We start from the raw sequence: 26,605 nt of genomic DNA, 5'->3' as shown, positions 1-26,605 counted from the left end.
AGGCTAAATATTGCTGAAGTTATTTTCACTTACTGTAACAGTTTGCTTCTTCAAGGGGAAAATGTTGGACCATATCCAAAGAGTAAGACGAAGGCATAATATTTTTGCTCTTGTTTACAACTATTTTGTAAACAAAGTGGTTCTATGGGGTTGTTTTTCTCCAAAGCAGTGGTTTTTACTTTGGTATGCAATGGCACTATTTTACAGAAACAACTTTAGCTGTGCATCTTTTTATTTTCATTGATTAAATGACATGATGTGAATAAGTTATACATTAACTGAAAAGCTTAAGACAATTGTGGATGTCGATCTTTTGTAAAAAATATACAAGTAACTCAGAAAAGTTGCATATTTTAGGTCCTCCTGGGTGCTTTGCATAAGGCAGCAATAAGGTGATCAACTTGATTAAGCAGTTGAGCTTTCTACTGCCAGTAACATTCAGTGCAAAGATGTCAGCTCCCCCATCCCCAATGCAATCAGTATAGGCATTAAGATCCAGTTATTTATATCATTAATGTGGCATGCTTAGGACATTTCACCATCAGATGGAAGACAAGCCATTCATGGGATGTGAACATGACATGAAACGAGGACAACTATTTTGAATATCTGGTCAGTTAAATTAGTATTTCTTCAACTATTTGTGCTTCAAAATATACATGATTTTAAAGGATGTTATCAGCCTCTTTCACACTAAAACAGTAAAAGCCAAGAGATGACATTGCATGGGAGAGTTAAGTTTGTAAGAAAGGGTCAGTATATTCCTTGGCCAGTGTCTCATCTCCACATGCTCAACTTTGACACGAGGTTGCCAACAGCTGTAACAAAACCTTCATCTCTAGTTTTTTAAATACAAGATTTTTCTTATTAAATCATAATGATCCCTGAAGCCAGAGAATACCATATAAAGAAGTACTCTGCAAGCTATAAAGGTGCTGAGTGTTGTACCAGAGTAGCTTGGCCAATTCCTAGATTTGGTTAGTGGCCTTAATGAGACATGCTAGACAACTTCAAAGTTACTGGGGCCGCTGTTCCCTTGTACTTAATCAAAACCTTGAACTTCCTTCCTCCCAGCAGGCTAGCAGCATGTAGCATTCCTGTATCACATCTCATCACTTCTTCCTTCATGAGAAGACTCATAGTAATCCATCAGGCAAATTTTTTCTTTGTGGCTGTGAATCTTTCCATATACTAAAAAATAAAGCAACAAAATCAGTTGTTGTGGAAGGAAAATTCGCATAACTGGAATTCTAGATTTATCTCTTAGGAAGTACTACCTTCTTGTTGGGGAGATTCTGAAGAATGTTACCCATTCAACACAGTGCTCTGTGTTAAACCACTTTAGGAAAAAGGCGTTAATTCTATATCAGGTAAATAAAGTCTTTTTAACATACAGGGTGCGTTAATGTACAGTAGGAAAAAGTAAACTCTTCAAGACAGAATTTTCTATTTACTCAAAAACCAATTTCTAAACATTTCAGTTTTCCTATTTAGCTATTTCCTCCAGTTTACTTCCACTCACAAAGCATGATAGTAGCATAATGTTTTTCTGGATAAAACACTAGATTAGATCCATTATATTATCTTTTCTCCTGCAATTTGTCTGCTATTAGATGGATGATTCATAATCTGAACAAAGAACCTCTACAGTTCAACGCCTCTTCAGAGAAGACAAATAATAGTCTGTAACTGGCTTTCAAGCAGAAGGAAGTTAACTTTGAGTCACAGTGGTTTGAATATCAATTACTGAGAAAGAGTTCTGAATGTGGAACAGGTCATTGCTACCTCCTCCCTATGGCAGCCCTGTGTTCCTCTCAAAACTACTGTTGAGTTCTAGGACAGAAGCTGTTGGACTGTAACATCCAGCATTCTTCACCATCAGGTATGCTACCTAGGGCTGCTGGGAACCAAAGTACAACCACATCCAGAGGCCAACATTATCTCCACTCCTAATATAGATCTCTACAGACTGAGGTGAAAATTAGGCCTTCTTTAACCCTCACACAAGAAGAAATGTTGTTTGTTTTAATTCTTTAAAAGCTTTCAGATAAAATAAAAGCTGGTAAAAGCTTTCAGCTAATTAATTACTTTGGATTTTTAAAATGATTTTATTCTGCTAAATCCTTTTCATGAAACCTATTAATTTACTTGAGGCACCAAAGGGAAATATGTAAACATTTATCCTACAAACCTTGTCATATCCATCCAGTTCTCGGAGTTTCTTTATCTCAAAAAGATTACCATCTACAGCAAGCAGAGAGATCTGAGAATCACTGAGAATACTCTGAGGCAGCACACTTAGCTCTAGACAATTCTCTTCCAGACGCAGGACCTTGAGGCGTGGACAGTGAGAGATTTGTGAGGATATCTGTGAAATCTATCAAAAGGGAGAAAAAGATTATTGTTCTGTCTGTATCCAGACTATCATTTCTCCCTCACACAGGTAGCCAAATAAAAAACAGATGAATTTCTTTCAGAATAACCCATATCCTCAAACCACTGGTGCAGAATCAACCTCTACACTCATCTGCATATACACATATGAACAGTACCAAATTAAAACACAAGTATGCTAAAATGCCTTTCTTCTATTGATAAATCATGACTTAGAAACCTGGCAGACAAACTGGACTTCCTTCAGGAAACAAACCTGCTGTAACAACTAGCACCAAGAATAGTTTCAGGATTGCAGCATTTAGTTTGGAACAGTACATAGTACGAAAATACAAGGCTGTGAATTTCCAATTAATAGGCTTACTTTACACCATTGGTACTTACTAGTCTATTTACACCATCAGATGATGTAAGATTTCTTTACCAGGACTTCATCTATACACTTGCTTGAACATGTATACTGAATATATCACCAACTCAGCTTTATTATCAGAAATTGATACTCTTGCCTACATCTATCTGCACGAAATGCAAGCTTAAACCCACTTTCTGTTACATGAGCACTAAGTACTAACATTATAATGGAAGGCGGGGGAAGAAACTACCTGGGAAAAGATGCAATGTTCAAAGTGTTATTCCCACAGGAGCTTATGTTCTTTTCAATAAATGGAAAATTGCATTTCAAAGTACAGAATAATTTAACAAGATTGCTTTCCATCAGGGCAAGCAAAGCACTAGGTACTTATTTTGTCTGGAATACTAAGTGTAATTCTTATATCCATATTATCGAAAAGACATATGTGTTTTAGGGAGATCTTTTCTACTTAATAATGCACACCTACAAAACCAGTTCCCAGACCTGGTTCTGATTCAAATTCAGTTCAATGGCCTGCAGCTCCCCAATTGTATCTGGCACACTCTGGATCTGATTTCTTGAGAGATCCACCACATCTAGGTGACGGAGGCTGCATAGTTGGGCAGGTACAGTTCGGAGCTTGTTTCCAGAAAGGCTCAAAGTCTTTAGAGCTGCAAGTTGTCCAAAAGCAGCAGGTAGCTGTGTCAGCTGGTTACCATTAAGATGCAAAGTCTCTAGCTTTTTCAGCTTGCACAGTTCTTCAGGTAATGCAGCTAGTAATATATGATAAACAGAAGTAAATTACTCAATGTTGAGGCTTTTTAAAAACAAAATATACTACACACAGATAAACTGTCTTTTCTGCTATATATGAAAACATGTAATAAGCTACAATTCACTCATTTAGTATGCAAGCTCTATCTTCCCCTCAGAACTGCAGCAGTTTAAGAGAGATGGAAAGTGAAGCTAGGAGTGACATGGAAATCAATCAAAATATCTGATTATTTCACAAAGCTAGTATAATGTGAACTGTCTTAGCAACATCAAATTACATGGTAACAAATCAAATCTTTGTTAGCTCCAAAGCAATTTTTTAGTTTTATTCTAAAACTTCTAGACACAAAGGCAACCTGAAAATCTACATATGCAGTCATCCACCTTTATACTTTGGAAGAAAAGACAGACTTAACACATGGCAATTAAATTAACTACAGCGCACCCGCGTCATACGCAGGCGCGCCTTACACGGCTTGAGCATATGCACTCAAGCCGCGGGGCGCGCGCGGGGCGGCGCGTCCCATTCAATTGAGTGGGTGTGTGCGCCCGTTGCGCCCTGCAGGCCGCCGCGCACAAGCCCCATTGTTTACAATGGGGCTTGAGCATAGGCGGAATTCGCCTTACGCGGAGGGATCCGGAACGGATCCCCGCGTAAGGCGAGGACCCACTGTATATAGAGAAAGGTAGCATATCTATGGAATCATACTCAGTTTGTTGTGATTTAAAGAAAGGCTCTTCAACACGGAGAATTTCCCCATTAGTGGTGGTAGGGTCTCGATTTTATTGTTCGACAAGTCAATGGTTCTGAGATTGCTTGCAAGCTTCTGCAGATCTTCAGGAAACTGAAAAGAGAAATCACATGTTACACAGATTATTCAAATAAGTTGAAAAATGAATTAAATATATGCAGAGAGACAAGTCAGTAAGATGTGTATACAATATGCAAAATAGGTTAACCGAAGTAGTATCTTATTGGTCCACACTGAAGGCAAAACACATCTCCTCTGCTTTTAGTACAAATTGTCCTAACGTTGTAATCCTAGGCACACTTGTAAAGTAGTTAAAGCTATATTGTACTAAAATCAGAGACTTATTTCTGCATGTTAAGATAAAATGCACATTATTAACTGTAACTCTTCAGCTAACATAGCCATGCCTGTAACTCGACAACCTGGTTAAAAACACAAGTTTCAAAATATAGAAAACATTTCAGGCACAAATCCTTTTTTTTTTTTTTGTATATTATATTCTCAAGTATAACACTACGATTATTTCTCAATCATTTTCATAACAGGCACTTACTTCAGAAAGGCCTTTCCCAGTTAATTGGAATACTCCAGTTTTCTGGGCTGTCTCCAAATGTGCTTTTAAGGCACTGTTTCCCATCTTCTAATTGTCGTGTCACAAATTGTTGTGGTAGAACTTCAGCCCTTTCAGTCTCAGTCACACCACATTAGAAGAGAATGAGTTGGTTTTCTGTTAAAAAGCAAAATTAAAATGTATTCACGATAAACAAAAAATTATCTAGATAGGTTTGTCCTATCAACCACTCATTTTCTTGATGGATATAAACACTCAGTGTAAAGTACGCATGCTTACGTTCTGTACCTAAGGAGATTAATTCATTCAGGCTTAAGGGTCTTTTAAGTAGGTAGCTAGGTTATATAAATATAATCAGATGGGCAGGTCAGTCCATTAAAGAGCTTTATAATGTTGGAAGCCACCAAAACCTATTTATAGCCATTACATCCAGTGGACTCAGTGTATTTCAAAATCTAAGACTAAGGCACATTCACAGGGGCTTACTTCCAAATAAAATGCACAGGACTGAGTTGTACAGTCCTATGTTTTGGATACTTATATACATCTATGCAAACTATCAAATAATGGGCAGACACATAAATATTTCTTTACGAATATAGCTTTGTCATTCCTTTAAAAGCTCAAATTAAGTACTGAGTGACAAAGATGAATACACCAAATTTTCAGTGAACTAGAGATAAGGATTGAAACAATGGATGTCATAAGAAGGCAGGAGAAGGTATTTTTGTTGTTAACCACCTTCGAGTTGATCCCGACTCATGGCAATCCTATGGATGAGACATCGCCACGATTCTTCACTCTGCACTGCTCTGCTTAGTTCTTGTAAATTCATACCCGTGGCCTCCCTAATAGAGTCAATCCATCTAATGTGCGGCCTTCCTCTCTTTCTACATCCCTCAATCTTTCCTAGCATTACTGTCTTTTCTAATGAGTCACGCCTTCTCATAATGTGTCCAAAATACAGCAATCTCAGTTTGATCATCTTGGCTTCCAGGGAGACTTCAGGCTATTCAAGGACCTGTTCGCTTGTCTTTTCAGGCATCCACAGCATCCTCCAGAACCAGATCTCAAATGAATTGATTTTCTTATTATCTACTTTCTTCACTGTCCAGCTCTTAATATTCCTAATTTAGCTTCCCATTCCCTTTAACTAAATAATGAGTACTTTAAATAGTGACAATATAGTCTCACTGCAAACATTCAAACAGGGGCCTTAGATTACTCTCAACTCAAAGTTTTCATAACCGTAGGAAGAGTGAATGCTAATACACACTTTAAGTAACAATACTGGAAAATATTGTTCCTCTTACTGCAACAGCTGTATGCACAATAAAGCACTGGTCTTGTTCCGATACCATATCTTGACTTCACCAAACTGATTTTTGCTGGATCTTAAATCAGTCGTCTCGCTTCTGTTAGTTGGAGCTAGAAAGGAAGGAGAAGGAAATGAAGACAACCCTGAGTCCTCGTTCTCACCCCAAAAGATGAGATGAAATCCAGTGGCCTCCACCTCCTCCACTCCAGCAAGGAGAACTAAAAGAGCTCCACCAAACTTTTCACCTTCCCATACACAACTTTTATAAACAAGATAAGAGAGGTGGGGTTCATCTACACTGTAAAAACAACGCACTTTAATACCACTTCAACTACCATGGCTCCATCCTACAGAATCCTGTAGGATTTGTAGTTTCTTCAGACACCAACACTCTTTCACAGAGAAGGCTAAAGTCCTTGTGAAACTACAGATTCCCAGGATTCCATAGGATGTATGGAAGTAGTGTTAAACAGCATGATTTAAAGTTGTATTAAACTGCATGATTTCTACAGGGTAGATGCATCTATAGTCAGAAAGAGTTGAGGTAAAGGGAACTGCCCCAAGTATTTAAAAAGGGCTGTTGTCTGAGGGGATGCTCCCATCGCCATGCCTACTCAGAAGTAAGCCAGCGCTGTAATCCTGGGCAGAATGTGTGGTAGGAACCATCACATTCAAGGAGATTTCTGCCCACGTATGCACAGGTGAACCAAGCATGGTCTGAGCACTGGACGAGGTCTCTGCAGAACATAGTTCGAATCCTAGCTTGCCCATGGAAACCCACCAGGTGACCTTGGGCAAGTCATACTGTTTCAAACTCAGAGGACAGCAATGGCAAACCCCCTGAAACTTGGCAAGAAATTCTCATGACAACAGGTTTGCCTTAGGGTTGCAATAAGTCAAAAACAACTTGAAGGCACACCACAACAACAGACTGCCAGCGTGGTGTAATGGTTTGAGCATTGATTCGGACACTGGGAGACCAGGGTTTGAATCCCAGCTCAGCCATGGAAACCCAGTGGATTATCCTGGGCAAGTCACACTCTCTCAGCCTCAGAGGATGACAATGGCAAACCCCCTGTTGAAGAAACCTGTCAAGAAAACCCACAATAGGTTTGCAGCCTTAGGGTCGCCATAAGTTGGAAACATTGAAGGCCAACAACAAGGCAAGCCAGCTCCACCAGGCCTAGAAGAAGGGCTCTCCCTGCAGTCCCTCTGCCTTGGTCCAGGCCTCAGAGGGAGAGAAGAATGCTGGGCCTGATCCCCTTCCCCACCATCATTCCCTTCTCCTTTTGTGTTGTGTCTTTTTAGATTGTAAGCCTGAGGGCAGGGAAGCGTCCTATGAAAAACAATAATAATTGTAAGCCTCTCAGAGAACCTTTTGGCCTGAGGAGCGGGATATTATTATTATTATTATTATTTTCTTATATCCTGCCTTTCTCCCAATATAGGGACTCAAGGTGGCAAACAAGTATAAAACAATACAATTTAAAAACAATACAAAACATTAAAATACATAGACATATTTTTTTAAAAAAATTTAACAATTTTCAGGATTAAAACAATGATAAATTAAAATATAAAATATTAAAATACAATCCATTATTGTTATTATTATTACTTTATTTACTGTATTTATACCCTGCTCTTCAGCCACAATGGCTCTCAGAGTGGCTTACATAAGCCAAATGAATAAACAAAGAACAACAGTGTAAATAATTGGGTTTTTTTACCCTTGTATTTTGTAATGTTTTATAGCATTCTAACTTGGACTGTTTTAGATTTGTAACCTGCCTGGAGTCCCTATACTGGGAGGAAGGTGGGATATAAATAAAGATAAACATAATAATAATAATAATAATAATCAAACAACAACAGTGTAACACCTGGCTGGCTTTCCATTGTGTTTCTGTGTTTCTATTGTGTTTTCATAGAATCCTAGAGTTGGAAGAGACCACAAGGGCCATCCAGTCCAACCCCATTCTGCCATGCAGGAAATCTAAATCAAAGCATACCTCTGTTTAAAAACAGTCTCCCATAAAGGAGACTCCACTACACTCCGAGGAAGGAGTGTGTTCCACTGTCGAACAGCCCTTACTGTCAGGAAGTTCCTCCTAATGTTGAGGTGGAATCTCTTTTCCTGTAGCTCGCATCCATTGTTCCGGGTCCTGTTCTCTGGAGCAGCAGAAAACAAGCTTGTTCCCTCCTCAATGTGACACCCCTTCACCTATATAAACAGGGCTATCATATCACCTCTTAATCTTCTCTTCTCCAGGCTAAACATCCCCAGATCCCTCAGGCGTTCCTCATAGGGCATGGCTTCCAGACCCTTCCCCATTTTCGGCTTATGGAGACTCGAAGGCGACCTTATCATGGGGTTTTCTTGGGGATATACTAAAACGAATGGCAGTATTTGCCCCAGGGAAACACAGGGGAACACTTGCCCATAGGGAACCATTGGGGATTCTTTGCCCAATAAACCTATGTTTCCCTATGGGCAAGTACTGTCCTTTGGCGAGATTTGCTTACAGGGTTTTGTTTGGGGGGGCTTTATTTTGCCCTCGCCTTCCCCTCTGAGGCTGAGAGAGTGTGACATGCCAAAGGGCCAGTGGGTTGCTCAGAGCCATAGTCCAGCGCTTAAACCACTAGGCCACACTGTCTTTCAAGTGCCACGCTCATAAGCCTCTATAACAACGACAACAACCACAACGGACTGAGGGCGTTAAGGGGCTCCCAAGGGCAGAGTTTTCAGAACCTGAGGATGGAAAAGGGGCTGAGGCCTACTCACTTCAAAATAAAAACACGGTCCTCGTGGCCCCCGCCCCGTATCCTAGCAACCGGCGCGCGCAGCCCCCGTCCGCCGGGCTTTCATCCTCCCGTCTCGCGCCACGGGACCCGGATGGAACGAACCAGTCGATAATGGCGATCCCGCTCTCTTCTCAGAAGAGCGCTTCGTATCCTAGTCTTCCGGTTGTTGAAGGAGGAGGAGCTAGGAGGAGGAGAAGGAGGAGCAATCATTACCCACCCTTTTTTGGTTCACTTCCGCCACAATCAAAATGGCCGCAGGAAAAGCACGACATCTCTTACCTCATTTCCGGGAAACGCTATATATCAGTGTGTAGGGGGGGAGGAAAATTAGTAACGCTTCTACTAAGCGAGTGCTAGTCAGTTGCGTTGAGCGGTCACACTCTTGTTAGGCATTTGTTGCATTTTTCTTACTACAAATAATAGTTATTTATTCACCCCCTCGTTGTCTTCCTTTTTCAAATTCGGGACGGAATGGTACAGTCCGACGGTTTAGCCACGCTCAATATGGCGGCGTTTGGAAAAATGAAAAAGGGGGCGGGGTTTCGTGAGGCGCGCGAAAGGAGCTTCAAAATGGCGGCTTGCAATCCTTGGGATCCCATCCAGCCCTCAGCGGCTGGGCAGATGCTGGGCCGGTGCCTCTCCTCAGGGACGGTGTCCCAGGTGAGGCGGGCTGCTTCTCTCCTCCTGCTTCAGAGTCAGAGAACTAGGCCTTCTTGTGGAAAGCTTAGCAATAACGTCAATGGAGGGGGTGCGTAGGAAGCCCGCTTGTTACTACACTCTTCCCTCCATATCCGCCAGGGTTAGGGGCACAAGGCTCCGTGGATATGGAAAAGCTGCAGTCAATAAACACAACATGTTTTCGCAGAGACGACGCCTCCCTAGAGATCTCTAGGTCCTCCAGGGCAACTCTGTGGTCGACGTCCGACAGAGACTGGCCAATGGCCATAGACTGCACTGGAGCAGCTACGAAGGCCCAGTGCAGTGTCCTCTACCAATCTCCAGGTCCTTCAGTGCCACTTTTAGTTAACTGTCCAGTTCTGGGCCCCACAATTCAGAAAGGACATTGAGAAACTGGAGCGTGGCCAAAGGAGGGCGACTAAAAATGGTGAAGGGTCTGGAAACCATGCCCTATGAGAAACGACTTAGGGAGCTGGGGATGTTTAGCCTGGAGAAAAGAAGGTTAAGAGGTGATATGATAGCCCTGTTTAAATACTTGAAGGGATGTCATATTATGGAGAGAGCAAGCTTGTTTTCTGCTGCTCCAGAGACTAGGACCCGGAACAATGGATGCAAGCTCCAGGAAAAGAGATTCCACCTCAACATTAGGAGGAACTTCCTTACAGTAAGGGCTGTTCGACAGTGGAACACACTCCTTCGGAAAGTGTTGGAGTCTCCTTCCTTGGATGTATTTAAGCAGAGGCTGGATGGCCATCTGTAGGGGATGCTTTGATTGTGAGTTCCTGCATGGCAGAATGGGGTTGGACTGGATGGTCCTTGCGGTCTCTTCCAATCTCTGATTCCAAAGTTGACCATAGAGTTGCACTGGAGGACCTAGATAGTCTTAGAGAGAACATATTAACCAAATCCCTGAATAATAAAATCCACAAATATCAAATCCGCAGATATAGAGGGATGAGTGTACTTCTTGTTGTTGTGTGCCTTCAAGTCATTTCTGACTTACAACGTCCCTATCATGGGATTTTCTTGGCACGTTTCTTCAGAGGATGTTTGCCATGGCCATCCTCTGAGGCTGAGAGAGTGTGACTTGCCCAAGGTCACCCAGGGGGCTCCCATGGCTGTGCTGGGATTCCCAAAACCACAGTTCCCCAAATTCCCTAGCACTGAGCCAGGATGGTTAAAGCCGTCTCAAACTGGATTATTTCTGCAGTGTGTTTTGGACCTTACTCATTGATCTGAATTTAGGCAGCATCTGTAACTGCAGAAATAATCCAGTTTGACACTGCTTTAACTGTTACGACTCTCTCCTATGGAATCCTGGGATTTGTAGTTGTTGTGGCTCTAGGGCTCTCTCATGAAGAGAAAACAAGGCTATAAGAAAAATATTATCTTCCCTTATCACCTGACTAAGTTCTGTATAATATACTGAGTATAATAAAAGACATTATTAGCCTGAATACTGTTGATATTATTATGTTTTATTTATATAGCACTGTAGATTTACACAGTGCTGTATATACAAACAATAAAATAGATAAGAATAAACCTGCCCATGGCATACAATCTAAGAAATAATAGCATAGTACATATAAATAATACAAAACAATACAGGAAAGGGTTCAATAAAGTAAAGCAGGCAACAAATTAAAAACGTCAAATAACAAATAATAGTCACACAATGCCTGGGAACGCTTCTGTGAACAGGATGGTCTTCGTTTAGTGCCAGCTATATAGCAGGCCGATTGACTTAATGTGGGTAATGCTGTAGATCATTGTGGACTCAACCAGAATTGACTAAATTTATGTAATGATGAAAGTAATTACAAAATCTGCTGATGAAAATCAGGGTTTTCTAGGTGTCTGTGAATTCTGTTGCTATGGTGCAAAGCAGTGCTGGATGCCGTTATGTCTGCAGCAACACAACTGGATCCAAAACAACATGCAGCCTTGTTGATCACAGATGAACAATTAGATAGTTGGTCCTAATAATATAATGTTGATAAAAGACTGTAAAGACTGTGAAAGCTAACAGTAGTCATTTCAGTTTTCTACTCTGTTAACTTTTTCTCACCTGTTTAAGAAATTACTATTTCTGATCAAAGCCCATACTGCTGACTACAAAACCCTGTTGTCTTCTCCATGTTTTATTTTCCTACTGCACAAAATGTGCTCTGCTACCCATTAGAATAATGTCCAGTTCATTTGCTCTTGTGAAATTTTAAACAAGGTGAGTGTTTAGTGAATGTTCACCTTAAACATGCTTGAGTTGCTTGTGAATTGTCGTATTTCTGTCACAGGATACTTTGGATATATGTGGAAAACCAGCTCCTTGTTTTGTTCGTTTCTCAGAGGCTGAACAAATTGCAGACCTTCGAGCTGAAATCAATGAGGTATTATTATTATTATTAATAACCTTTATTTATAAAGCGCTGTAAATTTACACAGCACTGTACATACAATCTTTTTATTAAGACGGTTCCCTGCCCTCAGGCTTACAATCTAAAAAGACACGACACAAAAGGAGTAGTGGTGGGGAAGAGGATCAGGTAAAATGATTGAAAGACATGATAGAATGCAGAACATACTTATCAAATTTACAAATGACACCAAATTAGGAGGGGTAGCAAATACCCCAGAGGACATGATCAGTGTTCAAAAAAAACCTTAAGAGATTAGAAAGCTGGACCAAAACTAACAAAATGATCTTCACCAGGGAAAAATATAAGGTACTACATTGGGGGGGTTGGGGAGTGAAAAGCAGAGACATAGGAAGGGGGACACCCAGCTTGTCAACAGTGCATATGAAAGGGATATAGGAGTCTTAGTAGACCACAAGCTGAATGTGGGTTGACAGTGTGATGTGGTAGCTGAAAAGCCAATATGATCCTTGGTGGCATCATTAGGAGTATAGTGTCTAGATCAAAGGCAGTAATAGCACCACTATTCTGCTTTGATCAGACCTCACCTGGAATACTGTGTCCAGCTCGGCACCACAATTCAAGAGGAATATTTCCAAGCAAGAGCATGTCCAAAGGAGGGCAGCCAAAATGATGAAAGGTCTGGAAACCAGGCCCTATGAAGAGTGGCTTAGTGAGCTCTGTGTGTTCAGCTTATTATAATATAGTTATAAAATTACATAGTTATAGTTACTGTAATATAGTTCAAACTGGCTTTAGGGCAGGATACGGAGTTGAGACTGCCATGGTCGCCCTAGTCGATGACCTCCATCTGGGCGTCGACAGGGGAAGTGTGACCCTGTTGGTGCTCTTGGACATCTCAGCAGCCTTCGATACCATTGAACATGGTATCCTTCTGGAATGCCTGAGGGAGTTAGGAATTGGAGGCACTGCACTTCAGTGCAGATTCCAGATGGTGAGGCTGGGGGACAGCTGCTCTTCTAAAAGAGAGCTGATGTCTGGCATCCCTCAGGGCACCATTCTGTCCCCCATGCTGTTCAACATTTACATGAAGCTGCTGGGCGAGATCATCTGGAGACATGGAATGCGGTGTTATGAGTACACTGATGACATCCAAATCTATGGCATCTCTCCTTTGGATGCCTGCCTTGGGTCAGTAATGGGCTGGATGAGGGAAAACAAACTCAAGCTGAATCCAGAGAAAACAGAGGTACTTGCGATAGGTACCCCAAGTCCAGGGAAGGAGATTTGTCAACCTGTCCTGGATGGGGTTACACTTCCCCTAAAGGATGAAGTTCGCAGTTTGGGAGTGCTCCTGGACTTGTCCCTACAGTTGTCATCTCAAATAGATGCGACGGCCAGGAGTGCTTGGTATCGACTTCGGTTGACATGCCAGCTGCACCCCTACCTGGACTGAAGGGACCTTGAAGCAGTGGTAATCTCTTGTTTAGACTTCTGTAATATGCTCTACATGGGGCTACCCTTATACTAAGTTCGGAAGCTTAAATTGGTACAAAATGTGGCAGCCAGATTGGTCATTGGTACATCTAGGTCTGACCACATAACACTCATCTCTTCACTGACTGCCGATTAGCTTCCAGGTGCAATACAAAGTGTTGGTTATCACCTTTAAAGCCCTACATGGCTTGGGCCCAAGTTACTTGCGGGAACGCCTCTCCCTACATAATCCGCCCCGCACTCTCAGAACATCTGGGAAGAATCTATTAGAATACCAAATGACTAGATTAACAACGATTTCCCATAGAGCTTTTACTGCCACTGCTCCTAAACTGTGGAATGGCCTACCAGAAGAGATCCGTCATATTACCACCTTAGATGCTTTTAAGAAGGCACTTAAGAAGGATCTCTTCCAGCGGGCTTACCCACCCGACCTTGTATAGGAGCCTTATTAAATAAAATGTTCCATCCCTTTGATTATGACTGCCATGTTTGCTATGATTGTCATGCAATTTTATTAATAATGTCAGTATTTTATTAATTGTATCTTTGTATTTTGTATTTATTTTATTGGATGTAATCCTGCCTTGATCCGCAGGGAAAGGTGGGAAATATAAATATATTATTATTATTATTATTATTATTATTATTATTATATTGAGCTTGGAGTAAACCCTTCAGACTTCTGTTTTCTAGGCTAGATATAATTATATTCTCCAACTTTTCTTTATTTGTTTATCATACCATTCGTTATTGTCGTTGGTCTTCTATAAAGCTCCTTGATTTTATCTCCATACTTATTAAACTTAGAATTAAAATTTGGAAAAGAAGAACCCTTTTCCGCCACTTCTTTTCTTACTAGAAAATTTTTTCCTTCTCTTGATCTTGCTGTAATGTGCCCTGTATCCCAACCAAGAACGTGAAACGTGGAGAAATACTCGCACCTTCTCTTCCAACAGAACAACAAAGATAAACTTGTTGGAAGTATAATCTTTGGTGCCCTGAGGCAAGAAAATAAAAATACCATACACTTTGTAAATTTCTACCACAGAGGCCTCACTGTCTGTATTGTTTGTTCCTTTTTATGCCCTAACCACAGTCTCCATTAGTATAAGTGGCATTATCTTCTTCCTTAAAAAGTATAAATTTCAATTATTGTTTGAATTCTGCCTGAGTTTCTGTGATGTGCTGCTTCTTAGGAAAGTATTTGATGTGTTGGTAAGGAAAGTAAAGGGTGGTTAGAAGCATAAACTCTAGTGAGTTTATGATTTCTGATGTCTTCTGCAATACATCAGCAGATCTCAGAAGTTAACAGGTTAAAAAGAGAACAATTGAACAAAGCCCAAGGTAACAAATATTTCAAAATCAGTATTATAAATCCCTAAGAATGGACTTCATCTTCTTTGCAAGGAGGTGCCTATCTAAAGGGGTGGCAGACCTCCATTTTATGAAAGGCTTGCCAAATTATTACACACACAAGTAGAAGCTGAACTACAGTAGCTTCCAGAAGGGATCACAAACTGAACCCCATCTAAATGACAAGGCAATCCAAGCTCTTCATTAAACTATGGAGTGACTTTTACAAGCACAAAAGCACTTAAAGTTTTTTAATAAAAATACTTGAAAATAGTCCAGTTTTATTTTGTTCTTAGCTGTCAGTAGTGTGGCTATAAATCTTTCAATTTTATAACATGAAATACAATTATTTGAATGTTTATAGCTTAATCTAGAGATTGAAATTCTGCAGATGAAAAAAGATACAGCAGACATTATTCATCCATTCTATCTGAGTAAGTATTTACTGTATGTTTTAAGTCAATGTGTCACTTTTCAGATCAGGAGCTACCATGGCTGTAATTAATGGAAGACATTTACATTGATGGATCTTTCTGTCATCATACTTATTTCTACTACATTGCTTGGTGGAGTAGCAAAATTAGTACCACCTACATAATAGTTGACTGAACATTTAGTGTGCTAATAGAGCTATTATTCAATGGAATAGTCTACTTGAGAAGGTGGTGGGCTCTCTTCTGTAACTTTTTAAACAGCATTTGGATGTTTTAGTTTCTGGACTGGCAGAGAATTGAACAAGATGGTTCTCATGAGCCCTTTGAACACTGCAGTTGAAATATTCTATGAATAGGCACTTCGGTAAGGGAACATTCTATTGCACAACAGAAATATACTTACGAAACATCAGGTGGAGCCCAATTTTTTTGTTTTGTATTTATTTTTTAAAACCTGCCTGGGAAAGGATTATATCCTAATTTTTGTTAGCTTGTAAATAAGATGTTTGGGGCCTACGAATTTTATTTTCAAGAAGAATCATACTCTTGAAAGTACGGTTCTTCTAGAAGCAATGTCCTTGGTTTTGGACATTGCCATAGAAAATTAACCAGTGGCTCTCTTTTTATGTATAGATAAAGCATGTGGGACCTTGTCCTTTATTTTTAAGGCCATTTGGACTTTTGGCGGGTTCTTCAAAAAACAAGAATCTCATCCACTCAGTCATAAATTGGTTAATTTGGTTTATGTTTATATTTAATAGTTAATGTTTAAAGGTTTAATGGTTAATGGTTATTAATATAATGTTGTGGGTTATATCTGTGTATCTGAATGATGGGGAGGTAGAGTGATGGGAAATCCCAGACACTGGCTGGTACTTTGTGTTAAAGATAGTTGCTTGGTTAAGAAATGCACAGATGGGGTAGGAGGGATGTTATAAACCGAAAGTAATAAAGGTTGCTGGGCAATTTGGTTAAGAAGGGTAATGCACAGAATTGTATTGATTTATGGACGAATTATAAAAAAGCCCCAGAAACTGAAGTGGGTGGGCTAAAGAGAATATTATGTTGTTGTATGCAAATGATAGCAGTTCTGTCTGCAGACGTCTTCTTGCTAGCCCCTATGGCTATGAAATAAAGTTTTACTGTTTGAAACACAGAAGACTGGTTCAATGAACTACAAGAGGAAAGAGCAGTTCTTGACATGGCACGGCTTTTGTGTGCTGTGCCCTTGGTTTTGTGGCAGAGGGTTTGCTGTCACAGCATTAGATTTTGGGGCTGGACATGTGGTATATTCTCTAAAGTGTTCTGGTGCAACCACCAGAAGTTACCTCCACCCAAAAAAGAGGCATGATGATGATGAGGATGAGGATGACGACAACAACATTGTGAATAGTTTACAAATTCCTGTTCTCAGCAGTTGGCCTGTTCTGATTTGTATTATATTCAAGTAAGTACAGCATTCCTTGTAGCATCATGTGGAGGTCACTGATAATTCATTTCATCTGCTGCTGCTTATTTTGTAGTCCTGGACTGATTTGCAGTTGTCAGTATCTGAAAGATGGCTCCACCCAATTTTAGTACAGCTCTGGAATAGTTTTTCAGTCTATCGAACTGTTTTATGTCAGATCTGTTTTTCCCCCTTATTGTATGTTTAACTTTGACATTGTTCATTTAATTTCCCTCCTAAAGCACAGAAATGCCAGGCTCTGCAAGCAATGAACAGGCACCTAGAAGCTGTACTGAAAGATAAAAGGGCTCTCAGGCAGAGGCTAGTCAAACCATTGTGTCAAGAAAGCCTTCCTGTTGAAGCTGTCTTCCACAGGTAAAAAAATATTCCAGATTTATTTAAATAGAATGTGCCTTCATTTCTTCTGCACTTTAATAAATTACAAAACTGCATTTTATCACAGTATAATAATATATCAATTATAGCCTAGCTGAATATGGCCAGAAAGGCTGCCCATATCCAACCAGTTTCAGCTACCAGGAACCCTTCTAAAACAGGTTATAACATTCAGGGATCTTAGAGGCTTATTGCTGAACCATGTGTTTGTGTTTTTGTTCCACAGCCGCCTTATGTCTTCACCAAATGTACCTGTGAAGGGTGGTGGGACTGAGAAAAAAAGGCCTCCCATAAATATCTTAAAACCCAGGAAGGCTTAAATTGGACCTATCACTGTACTCAAAGAACATCACTTAATGGAAACAAACCACATCAGTTTTGCATCAAAGCACTTTGTACCTATTTGCTTCTGGGCTCATTTTTAAATTGATAGTACAGGCGTTCTAAGTCATAGGACCAACTTATCTCAAGGAACCTTGAATCTTTATGAACCTTAAGATCAGCTTTGGAGGCCCTGATGCAGACTTGGGACTGTACTTTTTACATAGTAGCACCACAGTTATGGAATACCCTTCCTGGAAAAATCTAGCAGGCTCTCCTTACCATTTTTAGATAGGTTGTGAAAGCGTGTTTGTTCAAGCAAGCTTGTAAAATACCACATCTATATTGCTTTAATTTTGTTACTGTTATTTTGCTGTTTTTAATAGTTTATGCTTTTATAATTGTTTTAATATTTTGTATTAATGTAGTGTTTGAATGCCACTCTATGTACTTCAGCAAAAAAAAAAAAAAAAGATTAAAAGGAAAACAAAGAATTACCTCTTTGCTTCTTAGCTATTATGCATTTTCATGTTTCTCATGTACATAGCATGGGGCGGGATGTTATCAGTACGCTGATAACACCCAGATATATTTCTCCATGTGTCGGTCTTCAGCTGTGACTTCAGATGGCATCTCGCCTCTCAATGACTGTCTTAAGGGAGTAATGGATTGGATGAGGGAAAACAAATTGAAGCTGAAGCCAGACAAAACGGAGGTACTTATGGTATCAGCTCCGAACCCAGGTATCAGGATACAACCTCCAGTCCTAGAAGGGGTCACACTCTCCTCAAAGGACTGTGTTTGCAGTCTGGGGGTGCTCCTAGATTCGTCGCTTCACATGACAAATCAGATGAATGCGACGGTCAGGAGTGCCTGTTATCAGCTCCGGCTGATGCGCCAGCTGCACCCTTTCCTGGAAGTCAGGGATCTTGAGACCGTAATACATGCGCTGGTAACCGCACGTCTTGATTTCTGTAATGCACTCTACATGGCTACCCTTGTGCTTGGTCTGGAAACTTCAATTAGTTCAGAACATGGCAGCCAGATTGGTCTCTGGTACATCCAGAAGAGACCATGTAACACTGATCTTAAGATCACTCCACTGGCTGCCCATCAGTTTCCATGCCCAGTACAAGGTGTTGGTTATTACCTTTAAAGCCCTAAATGGCTTGGGTCCAACCTATCTTTGGGACTGTCTCCTTCCATATAATCCTCCCCACACACTTAGATCCTCGGGGAAAACATCCCAGATGACCTTCTCAGCTCTTGCTTCCAGATTGTGGAATGGCCTGCCGGATGAGATCCGTCATATTACCACTCTAAACAGCTTTTTAATAAGCTATAAAGATGGATCTCGTCCAGCAGGCCTTTCCTGAATAGTTCTCCAGCCATTGGAAGGAAAATCTAACTGCTGACCTCCGACTTCACCACAATTATTGTATTGTTTTTTAAGTATGTTTTATGTTTTTAATTCCACATTGTTTAATTGTATTTTAAGGGGTGGGTGGGTTGAGAGTTTGGACTGTATATTTTAACTTTGTATGCCGCCCCAATTGCTTTTTGTAGAGAGGTGAGATATAAATAAATTTATTGTTATTATTATTATTATTATTGTGTGTGTTTTCTCTTTATTCAGGTGTATTTTAGATTTGACCAAAATTGCATTCATTGTCTTCATTTAGAAATGCTATATTGTTTATTTAAATGTTTTTCAAAATTAAATTACTGTAGTCAGGGTTTTGGAATAAAGGCAAAAGATTCTTAAATTACAAAATTTAGAATAGGTGATTCTATTTGTTTGATGTATTCTAGGTATGCAGTAGAATTGCTGGCACTGGCAGTGTCTTTCATTGAAAAACTGGAAAATCATCTAGCCACAGTGAGAAGCCTTCCTAATTTACCTCTAGCTATAAAAAACATGGTGAGTAAGTAAGTAACTAACTGGTAAGCTTTCTTTGATAGGAAACATGCTTTGCAGCTGGCTATAGTATGGTCTAACAGTACAAAATTTGATCTCTAAGTCTGCAGTTTCAGATCTCAGCTATGGACTTTTGTTTTGTCTCAGGTAGCTTTTATCCCTTAGCCTCAGAACACTGACATTACAGAATGACCTGTGAGAATTGTATCCAAAGCAAATGGCAGAGAAGGGGTGAGAAAAATGCAGCATTACTATAGTTCATATTGAACTTCCCCTAAAATATGAGAGATTATATCACACCAAAGCAGTCTGAAGGGATGTTTTCTTGGAGCTAATGCTGAATATTAATACGGCTACATTAGTTTCACTTAGCTTACATTAGTTAGAACATCATACTTCATAATAACCTTAATTATGTTACTGAAGCTTTTGCAAAGTCTGCTAAAATAATTCATTGTCATATTCTAGGACAGTGCACTAGCAAAGATGGATTTGTTTGTAGCAGATATTGAAGACCTAGCAAATCAAATACTGGAATGGAGAGAGAAACAGAAGAGAATCTTGGACAATTCGCATCTGACTGCTGGATCAGACACCTGGTTCCGAAGTATACAATAATAGCCTACCTTTATTTCATTTTTCTTTCCCAGTTTTTTAATTAATGTTTTATTAGTGTTGTAATATACAACAACAGATGTAACTGTACAAATAATTCATAATGAAAACAATAAAATGGGCTTGGTAAATAAGAGTGTAAACACAAATCCCTGATTTAAGTTAATGCATTGCAGGTATTTCTAACATCAGTCAATAGAAGGGATTGGTTTAGAATTTAATCTAGTCCTTTGGAGATCCAAACTTTTGTATCATAAATTGTGTTCACAATGAACAGATAATAAATAGAAGCTAATTTGTCTCCATCTGTTTGTCCGTTGAACATTATTTATGTGATATGTCAAGTTTTCTGCTAGTGTAATAGACCAGTATTTCTCAGGATATCTGATGTGGAGGACCAGCACCATATATACATTATTACAAGCATGTGTAAAATGGGATTGAATGTTTAAATGATCATAACATGCAATGAGAATTATGAGGTCATTCAGACTGGCACGAAAAAGCGATGTGTGGCCATGCCAGTACCAGTCACGCCAGAGCTGTGGCACCTGCATGCATTCAGCCCCAATGCGGGCCACTGCTGTGGTGCTCAATCCAGGCAGTACAGCAGCAAGACTGATGAGTTCCATTAGTGCTCTGTTGCGTGCTCTGTTGGGATTCCTTTTCTCGTGCAACTGATAACAGCCCTTTTTCAAGGTGTTTAACCTGGGTGGCACAGCAGCTGGACTGATGAGCTTCATTGGTGTTCTGTTGGGTGTTCCATTAGGATTCCTTTCCCCATGCAACTGATAACAGCTTTTTTTCAAGGGTTCTTGAGCTGATCATACAGACACCTTATAAGAGTTTTGCAGGAGCAATCCTCTCAAGGGCTTGAGCACAGGGGCCATATTACTGGGAGCAGTTATGCCAGATGCAAGTTCACAACAGGGGGCAGCTTCACCATGAGGACATCGGAAATTGCAACCTTCTCCCAACTGGCAGAAGAACCAGGTAGCTGGCAAGGAAACTATTTGTTAGGCTTGGGGTGGGGGTGGGGAGCAACCATCTTGTTTCTTTTTAGTGTTGGGCCAGCTCCTGGATGGCATAGCTAGCATCCTAGGGGCTCTTGGCCACATGTAGGCATGATCCCTTCTACTGCTGGCAGTTTTGATCAACTGGCAAATAAAAGGGGGCAGGTCATTCTTTACCTCTTAATTGACCTGGGGATCTATCAGGCTCCAAGTGCATAAGTCTGAAGAGGCCAAGTTGGGTTGTGGGGCCATGCTCATTATACATGGCTTGGAGGATTTTCAACCCTTCCTAGTCAGGTTGCTTCAGAAATTCATTAATACCCATTTTGGTGAGAGTGGTTTACTCTTTGTCCATGCTGGGTGGTCCTCTCTTACTTGGTTCCAGTTTAGGGCATTTTTCAGGGCTTGTCTTACAGCTTTGAGGCTTTTAGCAGCTGAATTTGAAGGTCACATTTTTCAGAAATGGTACAACCATTAACAGGAAGAATACAACAAATATGGAGGTGGAAGTCCAGGGCCTTCAGAACCTACATTCATTCTGAGCTGGGTTTTTATGTTTGATATATCCTTTTAGTTCCAGAGAGACACTGCAGGACTGTGGATTTGCAGCCGCAACACTGTTTATTGGGACGGACATTGTGTGTTGTGTGCCTTCAAGTCATTTCTGACTTACGGTGACCCTAAGGTGACTATCATGGCTTTTTCTTGGTAAGATTTGTTCAACGGAGGTCTGCCATCGCTCATGGAGTTGCATTCAACAACACAGATCATAACACAACACATTTAACTGTGTGTCCTGCCCCCATCCCAAGAAATGCACTCCAGCAATGCCATTCCAAATCTATCGTTAACAAAAGACTTCACAGTTAGGAGTCAGCTTAATCATCAAGTAACAGTGCTGCAGGCGGTCTTCCTTCCTTACCTTGCATGTATTGAATAAAAATAAAAAGAATGAGAGAACAAAATAGTGGGTTTTCTGCAGAAACATAATTACTAAGTGTAATAGTAATATATCCTAGAGGATTTACCTTTTTTATATGCCATATTTGAACTTCACTTTCCATCCATTATCATATTTTTCTTTTTGCTAAAAATTAAAACACTACTCCAGAATGAAGCTGCGTTATATACCATCCTGGGAGAAAGGCAGGGTATCAATTCAGGAAGTAAGGCGGGGTACAGACTGCAAGAAAGACGGCCAGGAGCCACCTCTTTTCCACAAAGCCATGCTGCAGCAACCAAATTGCGCGGTGCGGCAATGCGGAAAACAGGAGCGCTGAAAAGCGGCTCCTTTTAGCACTGCCGCAAATTGCTGGTCCATCTGGAGGGCTTGCAGCAGTGATGTCACTGCTGTGCATGCTGTGTATATGGCACCGCGCATCGATGATGTGCTGGTGAAGTGCTAGGGTTGTGGGGCATCTGGAAACGGCGCCCCGAGGCAGCCCTAGCACATTGCCAGGAAGTGCTAAAGGGACCATCTGGACCGGGTATAAATAAATAATATAAAACTGGTACAAGTTGAGTATCCCTTATCTGGAATTCCAAAATACCAAAAAATCCAGAGTTGTACACATGAGTGGCTCTGACAGTGCCACCTTTGCTTTCTGTGATGGTTCAGTGTACATAAACCTTATTCCAAGCACAAAATTATTACAAATATTATTCAGGCTGTGTGTAGAAGGTGCATCTGAAACAAAGCAATTTCATGTTTTGACTTGGGTCCCATCTCCAAATCACTGTGTATATGTAAATGTTCCAAAATCTGAAAAACTCCAAAATCTTCTGACCTCAAGCATTTCAGATAAGGGAGATTCAACCTGTAAATGGCCCATACATTAATAGCTGAGAAATCTAAAAATGCTTGAAAGAAACAAATGAATAAAAACACATAACAATTTCTAAAGAATGTTTAGTTAATAGTAAGTGCATTGCACTGGAACAGCCTTCTCAAACCACAAGCTTTCTAGTACATGGACTACAGATAAGATACCGTATTTTCCGGCATACAAGATGACTTTTTGACCCTCTAAAATTGGGTCAAAAGTCGGGGGCTGTCTTGTACGCCGGGTGCGCGCACTCTGGGGCCGCCAGCTTCTCAGGCCTCCAGAGGCCTGGGGAGCCGGCGCGCGTGTGCACGGCTGGCTGCCGGCTTCCAAGGAATAGGGGTAGCCTTATACGGTGAGTATATCCTAAACTCTATTTTTTTATAATAAAAGTTGGGGGTCGTCTTATATGCCCGGTCGTCTTATACGCCGGAAAATACGGTAATCTCATCTTGGGCAGGTTGGCTAGGGGACTATGAATGGGTACAGTAGTCAAACACATCTGGAAAGCTGCAAGTAGGGGAAGATAGCACTTGGATATTTACATGTAATTAGTTTGTAAAAGCATTTATTTAATAACTACTGAGTTATCTAGCAGAAATGAAAACAGGTTGTGTTTTAAAACATCTATGAAAGATACCAGATCCTGTTTAATTTTGGAAGTTAAACAGGGTCAGCCTTGGATGGGAGACCAACTAAAACCAGTTTGCTGTAGGCTGTATTTCAAAGAAGGGAACTGGCGAAACCACTTCTGAGGATTCCTTGGCTAAGAAAACGCTAGGGAAATCATGGGGTTGACAGGCAACTTGAAGGCACATGTGTGCCTTGCCATTTCCTTCCTCTGAAATGTAGCATGTACACACATCAAAAACGTAGCTCGAAGTAGCCAGTTCTTTTGTGAACAGCTGACTCGCAGCTGTACAATTGGAAATAAGCTGATGTACTGTCACTAGAGGGCACAACTTCTATATAAAAAAGTGTCACTAGAGGGCACAACTTCTATGTAATTTCTATATTAATTACAACTGTGTTATCTCCAGCATTTGCTTTTGCTGTATTTTAATTGTATTTTTATTGACTTGCAATACTTTGACTTCAAATTGTGATAGACCAGTATGAATGTTACATGGAGACTAGAAGTGCTTCTTAGCAATTTCCAATCTGACTGTTGCTATAAGGAAGATGATCAAAGCTTTGTGTTTGAGCATTTTGTCCCCATTTTGATCTATAGAACTATGTTTTTGACATGCTGACGGTAGCTAGTGAGAGAGGCTACTCTGCTTTTCCCTTTTCTTTCTATTTTGCAGTTCATGTGTATAAAAGATTCTAGAGGCAGCTACTATTTATGTTGTCTGTTGCAGACAGACTGATAGCTCCAGTAGGATAAGTTGAGATAGAATTCCTTTCTTTCTTAGGTCAAGCTTGTGTTGCATTGATTACTGTGACACACTGCTGCAACCCGACACTGAATGTCTCCAGTCCTCCTTCACCAGTGCCAATACTGCTAGAAAATGTCCAGCTAAAAAGAGGCCAAGGAGGAAAAGAAGGGTTTTGAGCATTAAAAGACTTTGTAAAAAGGAACTTTTGCAATAGAGGCTTTGTTAACTGAGGTATGCCTGTACAATGTTCACTTTTTAGAGAGTGGCTCTAAAGTAGTTTTTGTGGTTTGGATCCTTTATTTAGGGTGGGGCATCTCCTGGTGGAATTGAAGGTTTTATTAATTTGATCTTTTGTACATCCTAGGAGACCACGATGGATTTGCTGTTCTCCAAAACTGTAGTTGGCCTGAAACACTTAGCAGTGTGAGCAGAAAAACAAGATGCAGCTTTAACCAGTAGTTGAATCTTGACACCTCAAGGTGTCATGCTGGGTTAAGGGGTTCAGCCTGTCCTTTCTCTAATATTAAGAATCATTAATCTGAGAGTTTTGGATGAGTCCCAAGAGTAAACTCACAAGTACAGCTGTGGGCGACCAAAGATGTTTTATAATGTGATTATGGCAACTAGCAAAGGGTGGACAAAGTTTATTTTTTGGGAACCCATGCAATTCCCAGAGACAGAACAATTGCCCACAGTGACCCACCCCTGAAGTAACATGTCAAGTTGTCTAGGCAGGTAGAAGGTGGTTGATATGTCTGTTCTACAGCAGATTCTGGTGAATCGCCTATTGCTCACTACTTGCTAAAATTCTTGTGGAGAACACTGGGTTTAATAACATTGGTGTAGTTTAACAGTAGTTTTGTAAGTCAGTAAATAATAACTTTATTGCTAAAAGCTGCATCACAATTTAATACAGGTCAGGCCAGAGAATGCAAAAACAATATATAAAAACAAGGCACAACATTTATAAGGAGACCATCAATAAAATATGATAATAATAATAGACATATGATGAATGAGACTTCTAGTCATCACCCCCTGGTTGAAAAATAAGCCTAATCTTGCTAATAACTAAACCAAATTTTGCCACCATGGAGGTAATGTATGTATCGTTACCTGTCAAAGGAATACGTCTGCTGAATAATAGATCAGTCAGAAAGGGAATGTAAAATATGATCAAGGAACCTTTGTCTAAGGGCTGTATAGCGGGGGCATTGTAAAAGATAAGGTTTAATATCCTCCATTAGTTTTGTATATTCAGTAACAATGGTTAAAGAGTCTAGCCTCTTTGAACACAAATCATTGGTTAAAAGAATTCATGTACAGCATCTGTTTTTAAAAGGTACCCAGGCAAAACCATGTTTAAAGATTTGAAGGGATATCATATTGTAGATGGAGCAAGCTTGTTTTCTGCTGCTCCAGAAAACAGGACTCAGAACAATGGATTCAATAGAAAATGATATTCCGCCCCAACATTAGGAAGAACTCCCTGACAGTAAGAGCGGTTAGACAGTGGAACACACTCGCATGGAGAATGATGACATCTTTCTTTGGAGATCTTTAAACAGAGGCTAGATAGCCATCTGTCACAGGGGATACTTTGATTGTGTGTTCCTTCATGGCAAAAGGCTGGACTGGATGACTCTTGTGGTCTCTTCCAACTCTAGAATTATGATTTTACATGAATGTCTGGCTAATTGTTTTACTTTCTTGTTTTCCAGCATTTTTTGACAGTTTGTGAGGCCCCAGAGAGAGAAAATTGCTTCAGGGTGCATTGCTGTTTGTATTTGTAATGCTTCAATTGCAGCATAAACTGGTCAGCATTCCCCATCCCCAAGGTGACCAGACATCCTCCTTTTCTAGGATGCATCGTACATTTCATCCTTCTGTCCAGTGAAAGCAGTCTCAAACTGGATTATTTCTGCAGTGTGTGTTTGCAACACAGATTCACTCATTCTTTGAGGCATACGTTGGATTAGTTTTGGATGAAGTCTTGCTCAATGTGTAGTTTTTTGTGGGTTTTTCAGGTTATGAGGCCGTGTTGTGGAAGAGTTTATTCCTGACGTTTCGCCATCTGCTATGTCTGGCATCTTCAGAGAATGCTGGCATGGGAGTGAGTAGGGTATACATATTGTATGATTTACATATTAATCTGTGTATTGTTCTGCTGTTGAATGGCAAGGCCTGAGGGTGTAAATTTAATTAGTGATCCATTGTCTACTGGGAAAAAACCTTGACCCTGGGTGGTTTTAACTTGCACTTGCTGGGTCTTGATTTTGGTGTTTTTCAGGACTGGAAGCCAAGCTTTTGTTTACTTTAAGAGTTTCTTCTCTGTATTGGTCTGTTGTTGAATGGCAAGGCCTCAGGGTATCTATTTACTT

General features: G+C 40.4%; 2 protein-coding genes across 3 annotated transcripts; one reads left to right on the top strand and one right to left on the bottom strand.

Annotated features, from left to right (window-relative positions):
- Nucleotides 1-17: 17 nt before the first annotated feature.
- Nucleotides 18-9,180, bottom strand: LRRC57 (leucine rich repeat containing 57). Of its 2 annotated transcripts, none has more exons than XM_089521875.1 (7): nucleotides 8,950-9,180; nucleotides 6,160-6,274; nucleotides 4,829-5,002; nucleotides 4,233-4,368; nucleotides 3,254-3,522; nucleotides 2,192-2,377; nucleotides 18-1,191 (listed from the first exon to the last, which is right to left on the bottom strand). In XM_089521875.1, exons 3-7 carry the CDS (start codon nucleotides 4,910-4,912, stop codon nucleotides 1,150-1,152), a joined length of 717 nt encoding a protein of 238 aa, XP_089378001.1. In that variant the 5' UTR covers nucleotides 4,913-5,002; nucleotides 6,160-6,274; nucleotides 8,950-9,180; the 3' UTR covers nucleotides 18-1,149. The 2 variants fall into 2 exon arrangements, with proteins under 2 accessions (XP_089378001.1, XP_089378002.1); XM_089521876.1 differs by lacking the exon at nucleotides 8,950-9,180 and adding an exon at nucleotides 8,691-8,838.
- Nucleotides 9,181-9,491: 311 nt separating this feature from the next.
- Nucleotides 9,492-20,291, top strand: HAUS2 (HAUS augmin like complex subunit 2). The gene is made up of 6 exons (XM_089521874.1): nucleotides 9,492-9,629; nucleotides 11,945-12,037; nucleotides 15,243-15,312; nucleotides 17,002-17,134; nucleotides 19,289-19,397; nucleotides 19,863-20,291. Exons 1-6 carry the CDS (start codon nucleotides 9,492-9,494, stop codon nucleotides 20,010-20,012), a joined length of 693 nt encoding a protein of 230 aa, XP_089378000.1. The 3' UTR covers nucleotides 20,013-20,291.
- The last annotated feature ends 6,314 nt before the right edge of the window (nucleotides 20,292-26,605 follow it).

This window comes from Sceloporus occidentalis, unplaced genomic scaffold, assembly GCF_023333645.1.
Source record: "Sceloporus occidentalis isolate IW3139 unplaced genomic scaffold, rSceOcc1.0.p SCAF_4, whole genome shotgun sequence".
Taxonomy (NCBI): domain Eukaryota; kingdom Metazoa; phylum Chordata; class Lepidosauria; order Squamata; family Phrynosomatidae; genus Sceloporus; species Sceloporus occidentalis.
Note: the sequence above shows the minus strand (reverse complement) of the source record. Positions and strands in the feature narration are given on the sequence as shown.